General features: G+C 37.9%; 1 protein-coding gene across 1 annotated transcript in view; it reads left to right on the top strand.

The window, feature by feature from the left end:
- Positions 1-20,278, top strand: part of LOC120861081 (choline transporter-like protein 5) — a 123,550-nt gene that overhangs the window by 99,566 nt on the left and 3,706 nt on the right. Inside the window, exons 15-19 of the mRNA XM_040236745.1 lie at positions 11,011-11,114; positions 12,607-12,680; positions 13,288-13,358; positions 13,829-13,917; positions 15,636-15,720. Coding sequence (XP_040092679.1) covers positions 11,011-11,114; positions 12,607-12,680; positions 13,288-13,358; positions 13,829-13,917; positions 15,636-15,720 — 423 coding nt within the window. The remainder of the gene's footprint in view (positions 1-11,010; positions 11,115-12,606; positions 12,681-13,287; positions 13,359-13,828; positions 13,918-15,635; positions 15,721-20,278) is intronic.

The raw sequence follows: 20,278 nt of genomic DNA on the forward strand, positions 1-20,278 counted from the left end.
TTCTTCCATGCCCAGCATGTGATAACCACCATTCTATTCAGTTTATATGCATTACAATCTTTCCCCCATGTATAAGCAATACCATGCATATTTGTTTTTGTCTGGCTTACCTCTCTTAGCATAATGCCCTTCAGGTTCAGCCATGTTATTGCAAAGGTAAGATTTCTTTCTTTTTTATGGCTAAATAATATTCCATTTATTTATATATACTTTATTTATTTAAATAAATATATATATTTATTTATTTATTCTATACTTTATTGATTGATGTACCTAATAAACTAAGATCATGGCATCTGGTCCCATCACTTCATGGGAAATAGATGTCAGACTTTATTTTTTGGGGCTCCAAAATCACTGCAGATGGTGATTGCAGCCATGAAATTAAAAGATGCTTACTCCTTGGAAGGAAAGCTATGACCAACCTAGATAGCACATTAAAAAGCAGAGACATTACTTTGCCGACTAAGGTCCATCTAGTCACAGCTATGGTTTTCCAGTGGTCGTGTATGGATGTGAGAGCTGGACTGTGAAGAAGGCTGAGTGCTGAAGAATTGATGCTTTTGAACTGTGGTGTTGAAGAAGACTCTTGAGAGTCCCTTGGACTGCAAGGAGATCCAAACAGTCCATTCTAAAGGAGATCAGCCCTGGATGTTCATTGGAAGGACTGATGCTGAAGCTGAAACTCTAATACTTTGGCCACCTGATGCGAAGAGCTGACTCACTGGAAAACACCCTGATGCTGGGAGGGATTGGGGGCAGGAGGAGAAGGGGATGACAGAGGATGAGATGGCTGGGTGGCATCACTGACTCGATGGACATGAGTTTGGGTGAACTCCAGCAGTTGGTGTGATAGACAGGGAGGCCTGGCATGCTGTGATTCATGGGGTCACAAAGAGTCGAACACAACTGAGCAACTGAACTGAACTGAACTGAACTGAATAGCACTTAGGTTGTTTCCATACACTGGATACTGTAAATAATGCTGCAATGAACACAGGAGTACAATTATCTCTTCAAGATAGTGATTTTGTTTCCCTCAATTATATATACAGAATTAGAATTGCTGGATCATATGGCAGTCCTATTTTTAATTTCTTAAGGGACCTCCATACTGTTTTCCATAGTGGATACATCAATTAACATTAACATTCGTACAAACAGTGTACAAGGGTTCCCTTTTCACTACATCTTACCAATACTTGTTATCTCTTGTAGTTTTGATAACAGATATGTGAACAGGTATGAGGTGACATCTCATTCAGGTTTTGATTTGCTTATCTCTGATATAAGTAATGTTGGACACCTTTTCATGCACCTACTGGCCATTTGTCTGTATTCTTTGAAACATCTACTCTGGTTCTTTACACATTTTTAATTTGGTTATTTGTTTTTTACTGTTGAATTCTATAAAGTCTTTGTATATTTTGAATATTAACCCTTTATCACATGTGGTTTGCAAATATTTTCTCCCATTCAGTGGGTTGCCTTTTCATTTTTCTGATGGTTTTCTTGCTGTGCAGAAGCTTTTTAGTTTAATGTAGCCTACTTGTTTAGTTTTGCTTTTGTTGCATTTGCCTTTTTTGGGTGTAAAATCTAAAAAGTCATTGCCAAGGCCAATGTCAAGGAACTTACCACTATAAAATATTGTAGGATTTTATGGTTTCAGGTTTTACATTCAAGTCTTTAATCTATTTTGCATTGATTATTCTGTGTGGTATAAGATAAGGGTCTAATTTCATTCTTTTGCATGTGGTTATCTGTTTTTCCTAACACCATTTATTAAAGAAACTGTCTTTTTCCCATTGTTTATTCTTGACTTCTTTGTCAAAAATTGACCATAGATGCATGGGTTATTTCTGGGCTCTCTTTTTTTATGCCAGTACCATACTGTTTTGATTACTTTAACTTTGTAAAAGAGTTTGGAACCAGAAAGTATAAGACTTTTAGCTTTGTTACTCTTTCTTAACTGCTTTGGTTATTTTGGATCTCTTGTGATGTTATACAAATTTTAGGATTGCTTTTCCTGTTTCTGTGAAAAATGGCATTGAAATTTTGATAGGAATTGCATGAAAGTTTTAGATTGCTTTGGGTACTATATACATTTTGTGCTGTGTGGTGCTTAGTTACTCAGTCAGGTCCAACTCTTTGCGACCCCATGGACTGTAGCCCACCAGGCTGCTCTGTCCATGGAAATTCTCCAGGCAAGAGTACTGGAGTGGGTTGCCATACCCTCCTCCAGGGGATCTTCCCAACCCAGGGATCGAAGCCAGGTCTCCCGCATTGCATGCAGATTCGTTACCATATGAGCCACCAGGGAAGCCCAAGAATTATATTTTAAATGTACATTAAATTACATTTTAACAATATTAATTCTTTCAATCCATGAACATGGAATATATTCAACTTATTTGTTTCTTCATTCTTTTTTGTCAATAGCTCACAATTTTAATATACAAGTATTTCTCTTCATTTATATTTATTTCTAGTTATTTTATTGTTTTGATTTAATTGTAAATGAAGTTGTACTCAATTTCTATTTCCAATAATTAGTTGTTGGTATACAGAAAAACAACTGATTTTTGTATATTGATTTTATTACCTGAAACTCTACTTATTTCATGTATTAGCTTTAATTGTTTTTTTGGTGGAGACTGTAGAGTTTTCTTATGTAATATCATGTGATCTGCAAACAGAGACAATCTTTTTCCTTTCTGATTTGAATACATTTTATTTCTTTTACTTGCCTAATTGCTCTGACTGAGACTTCCAAGTTCTAAACTGAAAAAATGTGGCATTAGTGGGCATCCTTGTCTTGTACCTATTATTAGAGGAAAAGCTTTCAGCTTTTTACCATTGAGTATGATATTAGCTGTGGGTTTGTAAGAAATGGTCTTGGTTATGTTCAAGCCTTCCCTAACCAATTTACCAAGAAATTTTATTACAAAAGGAGGTTGAGTTTTGTCAAGTAATTTTTCTGCATCTATTGAGATAATCATATGATTTTTCACCTTCATTTTGTTAATGTTCAGTTTAGTTCAGTCGCTCAGTTGTGTCAGATTCTTTGCAATTCCATGAACCGCAGCACGCCAGGCATCCCTGTCCATCACCAACTCCCAGAGTCCACTCAAACTCATGTCCACTGAGTCAGGGATGCCATCCAACCATCTCATCCTCTGTCGTCCCCTTCTTCTCCTGCCTTCAATCTTTCTCAGCATCAGGGTCTTTTCAAACGAGTCAGCTCTTCGCATCATGTGGCCAAAGTATTGGAGTTTCAGCTTCAATTCCTTCCTTCCTTCAATTCCAGTTTCAGTTCCTTCCACTGAACACCCAGGACTGATCTCCTTTAGGATGGACTGGTTGGATCTCCTTGCAGTCCAAGGGACTCTCAAGAGACTTCTCTAACACCGCAGTTCAAAAGCATCAGTTCATCAGTGCTCAGCTTTCTTTATAGTCCAAATTTCACATCCATACATGACTACTGGAAAAACCATAGCCTTCACTAGACAGACCTTCATTGACCAAGAAATGTCTCTGCTTTTTAATATGGTATCTAGGTTGGCCATAACTTTCCTTCCAAGGAGTAAGCATCTTTTAATTTCATGGCTGCAATCACCATCTGCAGTGATTCTGGAGCCCCCCAAAATAAAGTCAGCCACTGTTTCTACTGTTTCCACTCTTTCTCCATCGATTTGCCGTGAAGTGATGGGGCTGGATGCCATGACCTTAGTTTTCTGAATGTTGAGTTTTAAGCCAACTTTTTCACTCTCCTCTTTCACTTTCATCAAGAGGCTCTTTGGTTCTTCTTCACTTTCTGCCATAAGGGTGGTGTCATCTGCATATCTGAGGTTATTGATATTTCTCCCAGCAATCTTGATTCCAGCTTGTGCTTCATCCAGCCCAGCATTTCTCATGATGTACTCTGTGAATAAGTTAAATAAGCAGGGTGACAACATACAGCCTTGACGTACTCCTTTTCCTATTTGGAACCAGTCTGTTGTTCCATGTCCAGTTCTAACTGTTGCTTCCTGACCTGCATACAGGTTTCTCAAGAGGCAGGTCAGGTGGTCTGGTATTCCCATCTCTTTAAGAATTTTCCACAGTTTATTGTGATCCACATAGTCAAAGGCTTTGGCATAGACAATAAAGCAGAAATAGATGTTTTTGTTAATGCGGAACATATTATTAATTTGCATATGGTGAACCATCCTTGCATCCTGGTATAAATCCTACTTGATTTTGGCATGTGACTCTTCTAATTTCATATTGAATTCAATTTGCTAATATTTTGTTGAGGATCTTTGCATTTATATTTATCAGGGATACCGGCCTATAATTTTCTTTTCTTGCAGTGTCCTTGTGTGGGTTTGGTATCAGGGTCATGCTGACCTCATAAAATGAGTTTGTAAATGTTCTCTCCACCTCTGTGGTTTGAGAGTTTGAGAAGAGTTATATTTATATTTATCTTTGAATGTTTGGTAAAATTTCACCAGTAAAGCCATTTGATCCTGGACTTTGCTTTGTTGGGAGGTTTTTGATTAATGATTCAAAATCTTTACTAGAAATTGATCTGTTCAGATTCTCATTTCCTTCATGATTCAGTTCAGCAAGTTATATGATTCTGTGAATTTATTCACTTCTTCTAGGTAGTCACATTGGTCAGTGTAAAATAGTAGTCATATGTAGTCATAGTAGTCAGTTATGATCCTTTACGTATGTTATCAGTCATAATGTTGCTTGTTTCAATTCTGAATTTATTAATATTTAAGTATTCTCTCCTTTTTAATCAATTAATCTAGTGAAAGGTTTGTCAATTCTATGCTTGCCAAAAAACAGCTGATATTTTCATATATCTTTTTTATTGTTTTTTCAGTCTCTTTCATTTATTTCCAGTCTGAGCTTTACTATTTCCTTTCTTATACTAACTTTGTACTTGGTTTCTTCTTTTTTTTCTAATTCCTTGAGGTGTGAAGTTAGGTTGTCTGAGATCATTTTTTAACAACATAGGTGTTTATTGCTGTGACCGTACCTCTTAGAACTGCTTTGGTGCATTCTGTATGCTTTGATGTGTTGCGTTTCTATTTCCAGTGTTTCAGGTTACTCTTTGATTTCACTTTTGATTTATTCCATCATCTCTTGATTATTCAGTGGCATGTTGTTTAATCTCCACACATTAGTGAATTTTCCAGTTTTGTTCTTGTAATTGACCTCTAGTTTCATGCTATTGTCTTTAGAAAAGAGGCTTGATATGATTTCAGACGTCTTGCATTTATTAGGACTTGTTCTGTGACCTAACATGATCTATCCTGGAGAATGCTCCATGTATACTTGAGAGGAATATGTATTCTGCTGTGGTTGCATGGAAAGTACTATAAATGTTAAGTCCATCTTAACATTTGTTAATATGTACTTAAGTCCAATGCTTCCTTTTTGATTTTCTATCTGGACAACCCATTGATAAAAATGGAATTTTGAAAACGTATGCTATTATTATATTGCTAAATATTACTTCTTTCATATCTATTTATATCTACTTTATATATTTAGGTGCTCCAATGTTAGGTGCATAAATATTTATAATTTCTATCTACTCTTCACAAATGGACCCTTTTTTCATCGTATAATGAGCTTTGTATCACAACAAACTGTGGAAAATTCTTAAAGAGATGGGAATACCAGACCACCTGACCTGCCTCTTGAGAAATCTATGCAGGTAAGGAAGCAACAGTTTGAACTGGACATGGAACAATAGACTGGTTCCAAATAGGGAAAGGAGTACGTCAAGGCTGTATGTTGTCACCCTGCTTATTTAACTTATATGCAGAGTACATCATGAGAAACACTGGGCTGGATGAAGCACAAGCTGGAATCAAGATTGCCAGGAGAAATATCAATCACCTCAGATATGCAGATGACACCACTCTTATGGCAGAAAGTGAATAACTAAAGAGCCTCTTGATGAAAGTGAAAGAGGAGAGTGAAAAAGTTGGCTTAAAACTCAACATTCAGAAAACTAAGGTCATGGCATCCAGTCTCATCACTTCGTGGCAAATAGAAGGGGAAACAGTGGAAACAGTGACAGATTTTATTTTGGGGGGCTCCAAAATCACTGCAGATGGTGACTGCAGCCATGAAATTTAAAGATGCTTACTCCTTGGAAGAAAAGTTATGACCAACCTGGACAGCATATTAAAAAGGAGAAACATTACTTTTCCAACAAAGTTCCATCTAGTCAAGGCTATGGTTTTTCCAGTAGTGATGTATGGATGTGAGAGTTGGACTATAAAGAAAGCTGAGTGCCAAAAAACTGATGCTTTAGAACTGTAGTTTTGGAGAAGATTCTTGAGAGTCCCTTGGGCTGCAAGGAGATCCAACCAGTCCATCCTAAAGGAAATCAGTCCTGAATATTCATTGGAAGGACTGATGCTGAAGCTGAAACTCCAATACTTTGGCCACCTGATGTAAAGAACTGACTCATTGGAAAAGACCCTGATGCTGGGAAAGATTGAAGGCAGGAGGAGAAGGGATGAAAGAGAATGAGATGGTTGGATGGCATTACTGAGTCAATGGACATGAGTTTGAGTGGACTCCAGGAGTTGGTGGTGGACAGGGAGGCCTGGTGTGCTGCAGTCCATGGGGTCACAGAGAGTTGAACATGACTGATAGACTGAACTGAACTGAATGAGCTTTGTGCCTTATTTCAGCTTTTGGTTTAAAGTCTCTTTTGATTGATACAAATATAGGTACACCTGATTTCTTTTGGCTTCCATTTTCATGGAAAAATCTTTTTCTAATATTTCACTTTTGGTCTAAGTATGTCTTTAAAGGTGAAATGAGGCTCCTGTAGGTAGCATATACTTGAATCTTTTAAAAAATTTTTCATTCAGCCACTCAGTCCTTTGACTGGAAAATTTAGTTCATTTACATAGTTGTAATTATTGAAAATTATAGACTTGCTTATTTCTATCTTGTTAACGGAACTGAACTGTTTTCTGTCTGTTTTAAAGTTTTTTGTTTTTTCTTCTCTTTCTTTGTGATTTTATCATTTTATATGTGGTATCTTTTGATTCCTTTTTTGTATCTACTCTGTGGTTATCGTAAGGCTTATGTAAAATATATTATAGTTATAATAACTAAAGGAGAAGGAAGTAGCAACCCACTCCAGTATTCTTGCCTGGAAAATTCCATGGATGGAGGAACCTGGAGGGCTACAGTCCATCGGGTCACAAAGACTCAGCCATGACTGAGCACACCAGCAGTATAATAACCAAATAGTTATGACCAACCTAGATAGCATACTGAAAAGCAGAGACATTACTTTGCCAACAAAGGTCCGTCTAGTCAAGGCTATGGTTTTTCCTGTGGTCATGTATGGATGGGACAGTTGGACTGTGAAGAAAGCTGAGCGCCGAAGAATTGATGCTTTTGAACTGTGGTGTTGGAGAAGACTCTTGAGAGTCCCTTGGACTGCAAGGAGATCCAACCAGTCCATTCTGAAGGAGATCAGCCCTGGGATTTCTTTGGAAGGAATGATGCTAAAGCTGAAACTCCAGTACTTTGGCCACCTCATGCGAAGAGTTGACTCATTAGAAAAGACTCTGATGCTTGGAGGGACTGGGGGCAGGAGGAGAAGGGGATGACAGAGGATGAGATGGCTGGATGGCATCAGGGACTCAATGGAAGTGAGTCTGAGTGAACTCCGGGAGTTGGTGATGGACAGGGAGGCCTGGTGTGCTGCAATTCATGGGGTTGCAAATAGTCGGACACGACTGAGCGACTGAACTGACTGACTGACTGACCTTATAGTTAAAATATCTTACAGCTGATAACAAGTGAATTAGTAATGCATACAAAAGCTCTACCTTTGTATATCCCCTATACACATATATTTTATGCTACAATGTTTTTGATATCACAGTTTACATCTTTTTATGTTGTGGATCCATTAACAAGTTATTTAGTTACACATAAAAAAGTCCTTTTAATACTTTGTCTTTAACCTTTATACTATAGTTCTAAGTGATTTACCTACTACCATTAAAATTTCAGAGCATTTTGAATTTAAGTGTATATTTACCTTTACTGTGAGTTTTATGCTTTCATATATTTTCATGTTACTAATTAGCATCCTTTTGTTTCAGCTTAAAGAACTCCCTTTAATATTTCTTGTAAGGCTGTTGTACTGGTGATGAACTCTTAGCTTTTGTTTGTCTGGAAAACTCTTACCTTTCCTTCAATATTGAAGGATAACTTTGCCACATAGATAGTTTCTTGGTTGGCAGATTTTCCTTTCAACACTTTTAATATATTATTCAACTTCATTCTGGCCTGCAAAGTTTCTGCTGAAAAATATCTTCTTATGGGGATTTCCTTGTATATAAGAAGTTCCTTCTTTCCTGATGCCTTTACCTGACTTTTGAAAATTAACTTTATGTGATTCAATGTGGATCTCTTTAGATTGGTATTCTTTGAACTTCCTGGATCTGGATGTCTGTTTCTCCAGGCTAGGGAAATTTTCAGTCATTATTTCTTTGTATATGTTTTCTGCCCCTTTTTGCTCTCTCTTCTCCCTCTGGGACCTCTGCAATATATATAATGGTCTGCTTGATGGTGTCACATCAGTCTCTTACAACCTCATGCTTTCTAACTGGATAAACCCCACTGCATTGTCTTTGAATTCATTGATCCTTTCTTTCGCTAGATCTAGTCTGCTGTTGAGTTCCTTTATTTAATTTTTCAGTCCAATTATTATAATTTTGAGCTCTATAAATTCGGTTTGATTTTTAGAAATTTTCTCTCTCTTTAGTGAAGTTCTCATTTTGTTCATTCATTGCTCCCTGACCATGGTAAGCATCTTTATGACCATAATTTTGAGTTCTGTATGGGGTAAGTCAATGATCTCTGTTTCATAAATGCCAGTTTTGGAAATATATCTTGTTTGTTTCTTTGGAACATATTCCTTTGTTTCTTCATTTTTTTCCTTCACTCTCTGTATTTGTTTCTGTGCATTAGATAAAGCAGCCATTTTTGCCAATTTGACATCTAGTCTCATGTAGGAGATGAGCTTCATTAATCAGCCCAGCCCAAGCTTCTTATTCTCTCAAATCTTTGTGATTGTCCTAGCCATCATAATTAAGTAGCTCCTAGTAGTTGAAAGTGTAACTAGACCTGTCGGTGTCTCAAAGGGAAGGGTCACAGTCAGAACCTAGACAAGGCTGATGAGAAGCTAAATCCTCAGACATCAGCTGGAAAAGTGTGTAGTTAAGCCCTTTTCAGGGAGAAACTAGGAGGGAAGCTTTTGCCTGCTTCCTCAGCACTCAGCCAGGATACATAACCATGGTAGTGGTTAGTGGTGGTAGGGCACTCCTTAACCATTTAAAACCTGATTCTTTGTTTTCTACAGTCCAGTGAGACTCATAAGTACAAGCCCTATCTAGAGCTACACAAAGCTGGGTCACCAGGCATGTGTACAAACTCCTTCCAAAGAGAAGTTGGTGACCTGCTCCCCCTAGCTCCTTGTAGGACCACGGGTAGAGCTAGAGTGTGCAAATTAGAAATTCAACTTTTAGGCAGGGTGTTATAAAGTATGCACTCAGTCCCTTCCCAGGAAAAGACTGGAAGATGGGCATTTTTGCTTGCTTTCTCTTTGCTAGTCTCTGTGATTGCTATAGTTTTTTATAGTCCCATAGAACTTGGGGGCATAAGCCTCTTTGGCTTCAGAGCTAAATGTTTTGGGGGTCTGTCTCTTGGGTGGGAATCTCTGTCTCTTGGGTGAGAAAGTTGGAATCCTTGATGAGCTGCTCAAACCATTTACTCCTCAGGGAGAAGCTGAGAGTTGGGGGTATTGTCCTGGTTGTATGGCATTGTGCCAGGGGTAGGCTTTATGGTGAGTGTGTCTCAGCCTTTCCTACAATTTCACTGTTAGATTGTTTTAGTTGCCTGATGTGAAGGAGTCACTCAGCTTGTTTCTGGATTTCTCTCAGAGGAAATAGCTCCCAGTGTAGTTATACATTTGGTGCATCTGTGGGAGGAGGGAAGTTCAGGAGCCTCCTTGTTACCATCTTTGTTCCTCCTGCATGTGATTTGCCTAGATATCACTCTGAAGAAAGTATATAAGTGGTGAATAAATATATGAAAGGATGCTCAATATTAGTCATTTTGGAAATCCAAATCAAAAACATAATGAGCTGTCACTTCATACCAAATAGAATGGCTACTATCAAAAAATGAAAAATAGTATGTTTGTAGGTTGAGGATAAATTGGAACACCTGTATATTCCTGGTAAGAATGTAAAATCATATTGCCACTGTGGAAAACAGTTAAACAGTTAAACAGTTTTTAACTTTAAAAAGTTAAAAATATGATTGCCATATGATCCAGCATTTCCACTTCTAAATATATACTCAAAAGGGTTGAAAGCAGGGACTCAAATAAATACTTGGGCACCAGTATTCATAGCAGCATTATTCACAATACCAAAAGATAGAAAGAACCCAAATTTCCATTAACAGATAAAAGAAAAAACACACCCATATGCACACACCCATATACACACACATACATACGTACAACAGAGTATTATTCAGCTCCAAAAATAAATGTAATAGATGGATCCTCATAATGTTAAGTGAAATAAGCAAGACTCAAAAGGTTAAATATTGTAAGATTCCACTTATATAACATATCCGGAAGATGCAAATTCATACAAACAGAAGTATGATAGAGGTTACCAGGGACTTGGAGGAGGGGAGAATGAGGAGTTATTGTTTTAAAGGGTACAGAGTTTCTATGAGATGATGAAAAGTTCTGGAAATTGATAGTGATGGCAGGTTCACAATACTGTGAATGTACTTAATGCTACTGAGTTGTACACTTAAAAATGGTTAAAATGGTAAATTATATATATATTTTACTACAGTTAAATTGAAAAGCCCATTTAAAATTTTACTATTATTTTTATTTATAGAGTCTACAAATAATTAATAGGTTTAAATATCTCCTTCTCATAGAGGCCCAGAGCAACATTTCTAAATTCCTAAAATGCTGCCTGAGATGCTGTTTCTGGTGTTTGGAAAAAGCAGTAAAGTTTTTGAACAGAAATGCCTATGTTATGGTAAGTAGATTGTTTTTATTTACTAAACTTCTTTGCAAACCCGCACCCCATGTCTATATTTCCATCTCAAAAGCACTTGTACATCAAGCAGTTGAATTTATCACCATGTTGATACAAGAATTTGTGAATCCAGTGCACGATTCAGGGCTGTGCTTTCCTAGCTGAGATAGTAACTTAACTGTACTTCATTATTACCTTCAATACCTTTGTGGAGAGGGAAAATATTATTTCCCTTGTGTGTGTGTACCCTCAGTCGTGTCTGACTCTTTGCAACCCCATGGACTGTAGCCCTCCAGGCTCCTCTGTCCATGGAATACTCCAGTCAAGAATACTGGAGTGAGTTGCCATTTCCTCCTCCAGGGGATCTTCCTGACCCAGAGATCAAACCTGTATCTCCTGCATTGGCAGGCAGATTCTTTACCACTGCACCATCTGGGAAGCTCATTATTTCCCTTAGAAATATAAAAATGTGCTAGATTGAAAATAATATTATTTGTCTTTGACATACTTCCATGGGAGGGAAGCTTAATTAGTTTAGATTTCACGATGAAAAGAAAATATTTCTTCTAATTCATTTTTAAGGAAGGGTCTTTTTTATGATTCTTGTTTTGAAATGTGTGGGAATTGATAATGTAACTGAATTTGTTACTTATTTCCAATAGGAATATGGAGGCTTCTAAAGAGATTTTTTTAAAAAATAGGGGATCCAAAAATATTGTTCTAAAATTTAGCAACTACAACCTTATTAACCCTTGATTATCACAGTGATATAGGGTCTGACGGTGTGATTCAAATAGTTATGGATATTCAAAGAGTCATTTATATAACTCCAGTGAGAATATTTTATTGAGCCTCTTAATCAATAAAGCCAGTGTGTATTGGAAGCACAAGGTTTCCTGAGAGGAATTGTTAATGTGAATGCTACATTTCACCTATTCAGCAACACATCATAGCCAAACCCTTCAAAGACAAGCTGTGACCTGGGATTTGAGAAGACCTACCTCTGTTTACTTTGCCCACATGATGAGAAGAGCTCACTCATTTGAAAAGACGCTCATCCTGGGAAGGACTGAGGGTGGGAGGAGAAGGGACGACAGAGGATGAGATGGTTGGATGGCATCACCAACTCGATGGACATGGGTTTGGGTGGACTCCGGGAGTTGGTGATAGACAGGGAGGCCTGGCGTGCTGTGGTTCATGGAGTCATGAAGACTTGGACATGACTGAGGGACTGAACTGAACCTCTGTTTAAATTTGTGTATTTCCCATGGAATTAAGAGAAAATAGCAACTGAAATATACCTTATTGTCAATGACTCTGAGAGTTGTGCAGAATTGAGGATACATGGTTCCCAAGCTTCCCATAAGCCTTAAGGTTGGAAAGATGAATGAGAGTAACTGTATGGGTGACAGAGAATTAATTAATGTTCCTGTCATTGGATTGTCTGTTGGTCTTGTTAAGTTATCAGAATAATATCAACTGTCTTCCTCAGATGGCAATATACGGCAAAAACTTCTGCAAGTCAGCAAGAGATGCTTTCAATCTGCTGATGAGAAATATTTTAAAGTAAGTAAGCAGGTTGAGCATTGCAGTGGATGGTTTGGTAATCTTGAGCATTTATACTTCACATGTTGGTGGTTTTTATTAGACATGAATCTTCTATTTTAAAAGATATAAATCTTCTCCTTCAGACCTTTAATTTCTTTGTATGTCTTTGAATTGTTGCTCCCATCATCCACCTATACCTTTATACCCACTGGCACTCACTCATCTTTATTATACCCTGTGCTCAAGAAATTCCCCACACAAAAATTCATCACATTTCTGACTTTTCTTTTCTCCCAAAATTGACAGAGTCTGAGTGAACAAAATCAGAGAACCAGTGCAGCCATCCCCAGGATGCAGGGTGTCTATAGTCCTCAAATTAGAGTGAGAGAGGCTGACACCACCAATAGCACCCGACACCCCTATAATGCCATTTTCTGTTTACTTCCTTATAAATAAGTCAGAATTTCATGCCTGGGTTCCTTCATTTCTTGCATTTAATACATGCTAATAAGATTTCAGCAGAGACACATCAAAATGAATTTGTGGATTATTTACTTTTATAAATTTCTAGTAACAAATCTAAGTTAAACACAAAATTATCCTTTTTTTTTTTTCTGATTCTCAGAATTGCAGTTATGGATAGAGTGACAGACTTTGTACTAATCCTGGGAAAGATTCTAGTTGCTGGCTGTATAGGTAAGTAGTCATAGTAATAATAATAACAATAACAACAACAATGAAGATTTTTTTTTAATTTAACAGGTGCTTAGACAATAACCCTGTATGCGAGACAGCAAAAGAGACACACATGTATAGAACAGTCTTTTTGACTCTGTGGAAAGGGAGGGGGTGGGATGATTTGGGAGAATGGCATTGAAACATGTATAATATCATATAAGAAATGAATCGCCAGTCTAGGTTTGATGCAGGATACAGGGATGCTTGGGGCTGGTACACTGGGATGACCCAGAGGGATGGTATGGGTAGGGAGGAGGGAGAGGGGTTCAGGATGGGGAACACGTGTATACCTCTGGTGGATTCATGTTGATGTATGGCAAAACCAATACAATATTGTAAAGTAATTAGCCTCCAATTAAAATAAATAGATTTAAATTAGAAAAAAGAAAAACTTCTTTCTGACAAAAAGCTATATTCCTTTGCTCTAGGTGTCCTGGCCTTTCTACTTTTCACTGAAAGACTCCCAATGATTATAGAAGGACCAACACCTTTAAATTACTACTGGGTACCTTTGCTGGTAAGAGCTGATAGTAAGTTTGGGCTGCTACAATAAAAATACCATAGACTGGGCGGCTTAAACAACAGGGGTTTATTCCTCACAGTTTTGAAGACTGAGAAGTCCAAGATCAAGGTGAAGCCCACAGATTCAGTCCCTAGTCAGAGCTTCCTTCCTAATTTGCAAAGGCATACCTTCTTGCTGTATCCTAACAGGGTAGAAAGAGAGATCCTCTCTCATCTTCTCTTATAAGGGCATAACCATTCATGAGGTCTCCATCTTTGCTTCCTCATTGCCTCCCAGAGGCCCCACGCCCAGAAGCCATCACACTGGGGATTAGGTTTCCACATAGGAATTTTGAGGGGACACAATTCATTCCATAGCCACTGGGCAATATTGATTCTGATTTATGAGAGATGGTAAAATAAAAAGCCAAAAAGGAATAGGAGAAATAATGATAGCTAACATGATTAGTCTTACTTTGTGCCCAGCCTCATTCTGCTGTGAAGCTTGGGTTCCTTGGAAGCAACCCCTGAGACAGAGGATTGCAAGCAGAGGGCTTATTATGAAGTGCTCTCTGGAGATACACTGGAAAGGAAGTGAGGAGGACAGGGCTGGGCAAAGAAAGAAGCTGATCCATGCTGTGATTACAGTTGAAGCCTCAGACATAATTATAGGAATTTCTGACACAGGCGCTAGGCCTCCATATACTGCATCGGGCAGCCGTTGGCCAAGGGTTGCCCTCTGAATGACGGTGTAACCTTGAGTGAGGCAGTTCCCTGCAAAAGCAAGTCCTGTGGAACAAAACAGCTGAGTCATCAGCTGCCTGCCTACATTCCCAACAACTGGGAGATAGATATGGCAACTGGAGAGGACCTGGAAGGAACCCTGTGGGATCTTTTACAGTATATTATTAATAACTCACTCAATCCATGTGTCATAAACACCATTGTTACATTCTCTGCTTCCCCACCAACAATCTTCCATAGGAAGCACAGAGAGATGAAGTGACTTGTTGAATGAGTGCCTGAACTGTGATTAAACCTAGGCAGTGTGTGCTTTTAACTCCTATGCTCTGGACTTCCCCGGTGGTCCAGTAGTTAAGAGTCTACCTGTTGGGCCTCCCTGGTGGCTCAGTGGTTAAAAAAAAAAAAATCTTCCTGCCAATGCAGGAGACACGGGTTCAGTCCCTGATCTGAAAAGATTCCACATGCCATGGGGCAACCAAGCCCGTGAGCCACAACTATAGAAGCTCATGCCTCTAAAACCTGTGCTCTGCAAGAAGAGAAGCCACCCCAGTGAGAAGCCCCACTACAGCTAGAGAGTAGCCCCCACTTGCCACAACTAGAGAAAGCCCACATGCAGCAATGAAGACATAGCACAGCCAAAAATAAATGAATATTTTAAAAAGAATAGGATTATTCCATGAAAAAATGAAACAAAACAAAAAAACTCTGTGCTTTACTGCCTCAGTATGCAGGATCCTAGATCTGGGATGCTTTTGGTAGGCATTAGGGCTAGTGAAAAGAAAATTGGCAGACCATCTAGTACATTTTGTTTAAATTTCAGTTCGAATACACTCAAAAGAATTATCATTGAATCTTTTACATTTCTATATTGAAATCTTTTCCATCAAAGAGTACTTCAAAGCTTCCTTATCATGATTTCATTTAAAACTGCATTATTGTTCTTTTGGACAAATTTACCACATCTTCATTCTTTTCTCTACTCATTTACAGACAGTGATTGTTGGATCTTACATAATTGCACATGGATTCTTCAGCGTCTATGCAATGTGTATTGAAACAATTTTCATCTGCTTCTGTAAGTTTTCAGTATATGTGTTTTCCCTCTTCAGTGGATAACCAAAAGATGAAAAGGTTTACACCCATGTCTTTAGCTGGCTGTGGATTTGCTATGACCTGGCTGCAACTGCAAAACAGTGTTTATTTGGAAAGAGACACTGTCTAGTAGATTCTTTTTAAAATTTAACAGCTGAGAGATGATATTTGCAAAGCACAGGAGAGTCAGGCATCATGGCATGGTGTTAGCATGAAATTATTTTTTAATTTCTGAAAATGTGTTCAAATTTGTAGTAATGATTGGCTTCTGTTATGCTTCGTTAACACCTGAAGACTTAACTGGGCTTTGAGGCTGGGCTTTGGGAACTCCTGAGGAGAGCCATTATAGTTTCTGATAAAGCCAAGCTGGCAACGATTTCAAAGATACATAGAGCCAATTCACACTAGGTAACACAATGACAGTTAGATAGGATTAATAGAGAGGCCTGTCTTGGAAATGTTTAGATGAACTCTGATGCTGATCGTTAAAATATTTCATTAGGGCTTTCATCACTGACTTCTGCACTGTGCCTCTATGGAGCATGTGCTACTCACAAACACAGAACGGGTATGTTTCCTATTAGTACCTCATCTTAAAAGCCCTGGGGAACCTAGTGCCCATCAGGAGCTTGATCTGTTGTCATCTTCAGCCTAGATAAAGTAAGGTCAACAGATGAAAGAACAGAGCTTGTTATCCCTACAGCTAATACCCTCTGAGAGATTATTTCTCTGGCACATTGCTTTTAAGAGAAGCAGAGAAAACATTCTATTACAGTGCATTACTGAGTGATCCACCTGTATAAAATGAACAGTTTAGTGGGTTTTTTTGGTATAACTGCATGCTGGGGTCAGGATAGGAGATAATGTGTGTATGTGTGTGTGAGTGTGTGTACCACCTGGAATGCGGGACACCTGGGTTCAATCCCTGAGTTGGGAAGATCCCCTGGAGTAGGGCATGGCAACCCACTCTAGTATTTTTGCCTGGAGAATCCCATGGACAGAGAAGCCTACAGTCCATGGTGCCATAAGGCGTCAGACACAACTGAGCGGCTAAGCACACACACACACACACACATACATATATTTCATAGGGAGTTATATTGAAGGAAAAAATCTTCTAGAAAATGGTTGGATCTCTTTTTCCTTTCTGAAAATTTACAAATCCATTTTCAATGACTGGACAAAGAAATCGGGAGACCTTTGTGCACAAAGCTCTCCCTTCGGCTGTACATGGAACGGGAATGTCTGACCTTCCCCAGCGCCCCAGTGGTTTGTCAGGAAAAGCCATATGCAAAATACCACATGAACAAACTTCAGCCCAGGTGTGAGATGGAAGAAGGAACACGGGAATAAGGTAGCTCAAGACATAGAAGAGACAGAGCGTTCAAGTGTTCAGAAAGCTTTCATCTCAAATGCTAATTATGGGAGTCAAACTGGGAGAGCCCACTGGGATCTTCCCCATTTTTGTAACTGAAAAGTTTTCTCAAAATGTATCCGAGGAAATGTCTAGAACCTACCAGTTTCCAGTCTTTGGAAGCTTTGGCAAGTCTTGTGGATATTAATTTTGACAGTGGATTCTAAATTTGAGAATGAAGAAATGTTTGGCACTTGTCAATATTACTATATTCTACTCATCTATATTACCAAGTTCTTAAAAATCAGGTATAATTTCAGCCTTGTTCAAAACATCATGTGTTGAACGTGAACTTTTTTTTTCTTCAATATTCTTGTCATTGATAATAAAGAACAAGAGAAACTAAACTGTTTCTCTTCCCTCTCCAGCTGTTACTTTGAGCAACATCTAACTTTGGAAAATATTCTCCTTAAATGATATTCCAAACCAAATTCTGATTGTGTGGAACTGTACCTTTTGTTGTTGTTTCTGCATACCTCTTTATACCTATTATCTTGACTGCCAGAAAACTGGTATGTTTAAAAATGCGAACCACTTGCAAATACTCTATTTTATAGTAACGTAGCATCCTTTCAACATTACAAAGAAATGAGAATTCTGACCCCAAGATAGGAGAAAACAATACTTGTAGATGATTATTATCATTATTATGTGATTGATACTGTAGTTCCTACCCATTCCTCAAAAGTAATAATGATATAAAAATATGTGATATAGAAATATGATTAAGGAAAAAAGAACAAAAATGTTCAGCATCTATGATGTTTCCTCCTTAGCTTTTCATTTTGTAGCTGAGGAAAGTCACTGTGAGGTCCACTGTAAAAATCGGATAAACCAATAATCCAACCATTCCTTAGAGAGTATGGTGAAAAATAACTTAGATATATTCTAAGTGATTATGCTATATGGTTTTATATAATATTTATTATCCTTTATTTCATAATAAATAAAGGCTAAAAATAATATAATATTTTAATATACTAGTAAAAACAGAATCAAGTTGCATTTATATATTTATTGAGATATTATCAATTGTGAATTATATGTATCTGCAAGATATTTAATTCTATGTAAACTTCTCCTTGCTTCTCAGCATCATTCTGATCCTTTCCCCCAACCACCCAGCAGATGTGTGCTCAGTGAATACCCATCATCTTACTATTAGCTTAAGCAAAGCAGGAATATAAACTCATATATTACAAAAGTCATAAGACATTGCATTAGTTTTTGAATGTAATCTGAGGCAAACTGCAAGGACTTAGGACAAGGCACCTTTTAGTTAGCAGCATGAGATCTGAAGTAGGTGTCTGGAAACTGGGTCCTCACCTCATCCTGATTGCCCCAGAGCTTTCAACTTTAGGAGAATCATTTCACATCCCTGGGTCTCAGTTTCTTCATCTGTAACATTAGGGTGTGAATTACCATTAAGAGCAACTTTGAACTCTGAAATTCAAGTATTCTCTACATGTATCATGCCACACTTTTTATTCAGCTTCATCTCAGAGGATAGGGCAGTTTACCTTTATGAACTGAACAGTTGCAGAATTTAAAGATAACACCTTTGAAAGTACATTAAAGATCTTATTAACCTTTAAATTATCAAAATAAACCTCTTTGGGAGTGGGTGGGATTTACAAAGTTTTAGTGCTTCCTGGCAGAAGTTGAAGCTTCTAACTTTGACTAGCATTGGCTACTTAACTGCACTAATTTGTCTTATATTTGACTTTCTAACACTGCTTTCTCTGGTTTTTCCCTGTTCAACTCTCCAAATTCTAAAAATGCATATAATTATTCTGCTGCTGCTTGCTGCTTTTGCCTGCTTTGGCTGCTGCATATACAGGTGAAGATCTGGAAAGAAATGATGGATCAACAGAAAAACCCTACTTCATAACCCCTACCCTGCACGGAATTCTGAACAAGAAGCAACTAGTTCCCCAGAAGCAGAAAAAGTAGAAAAGCTTCAAACAGTGCCATTCACTTTTAAGTAGAAGTTTTGTAAATTAGGTCATTTGTATTGGAAAATGATGCTTTTAAGTAATGTGAAATTTCAGTACCTATTCCTGAAAAGCAAGAACCTGGTACCGTCTGAGGTATCAGGCAGTTGATGACAGTAGCCTCTGTGAACTAGGATACTTTATAGACTGTGGTTCCAGCTGAGGAGCAAGCTGTAAACGTCACATGTTTTCTTAAAGTCTATAGCTGAAAGTGTTTCCAAACTTTTATAACTTGGCATGCTGTTTTCCATTGCAGCACTTTGATGACCTTTCTTTTTACAAATGTATATTTGTAAAAGATATTCAGGAAATTTTTGAAAGCACTATAAATGTCTAATCAATTAGCCATAAACAGGTTGATTTATAGTTAACCAGCATATGGTACTAAATTTGTAAATGTGGTGCTATGGTTATATTTATACTGTTAAAGCAAGTGGACAACATCCTAAACTGTGATTAAACTTATATTAATGGTTCCCTGGGAAATATATTTCAGTAAGTGATTCAAGACCATAATGAACATATAGATGCTAAGGTTATACAGGTTCCACAGAGAGCATTACTAGGTAAAAATTACCATGGAGCCTTCATAGGCCATTTTGTTGTCATGAAATTAAAGTTGAATCTGAGTTCTGGAATATCATTTTTAATAATATGAACCTGAGGCCACCATGAAAATATTCTGAGCAGAACTGAGATGGCCACATAACTCGCACCCTTTGTCTATAACCCAAATAGAGATTAATCTTTATGCCCACCATATAAGAAATGGGTATAGATGTGTTTCAGAAGAGTGATTAAATCTTTTATGAGCATGCCTGTTTTTCTAGATTAAAGAGATCATGTGGGTTTGTTCTATAAAAGGTTTAATTTTAGCTTAACTTTCAGTGAAAAAAGAGAAAAGATAAGTAAGACTTCAGATTTTACCCTAAGGATACATTAGCCCTCCATAGGTACCTCAGCTGGTACCTTTACAAGGGGCATACTGTGGATTAGGAGATCTCTTCCTGAAGGGTTCAGGAGGGAAGGTATTCTTCCACCGCTGCTGACCAGACCAACAAACCAGGTTCTGTCAGCCATGCCTTAGTCTTTTCCATGGTGGAGCAAAGCATGAATCAGACACCCACATACCT

Source organism: Oryx dammah, unplaced genomic scaffold (genome assembly GCF_014754425.2).
Source record: "Oryx dammah isolate SB20612 unplaced genomic scaffold, SCBI_Odam_1.1 HiC_scaffold_11227, whole genome shotgun sequence".
NCBI classification, from domain to species: domain Eukaryota; kingdom Metazoa; phylum Chordata; class Mammalia; order Artiodactyla; family Bovidae; genus Oryx; species Oryx dammah.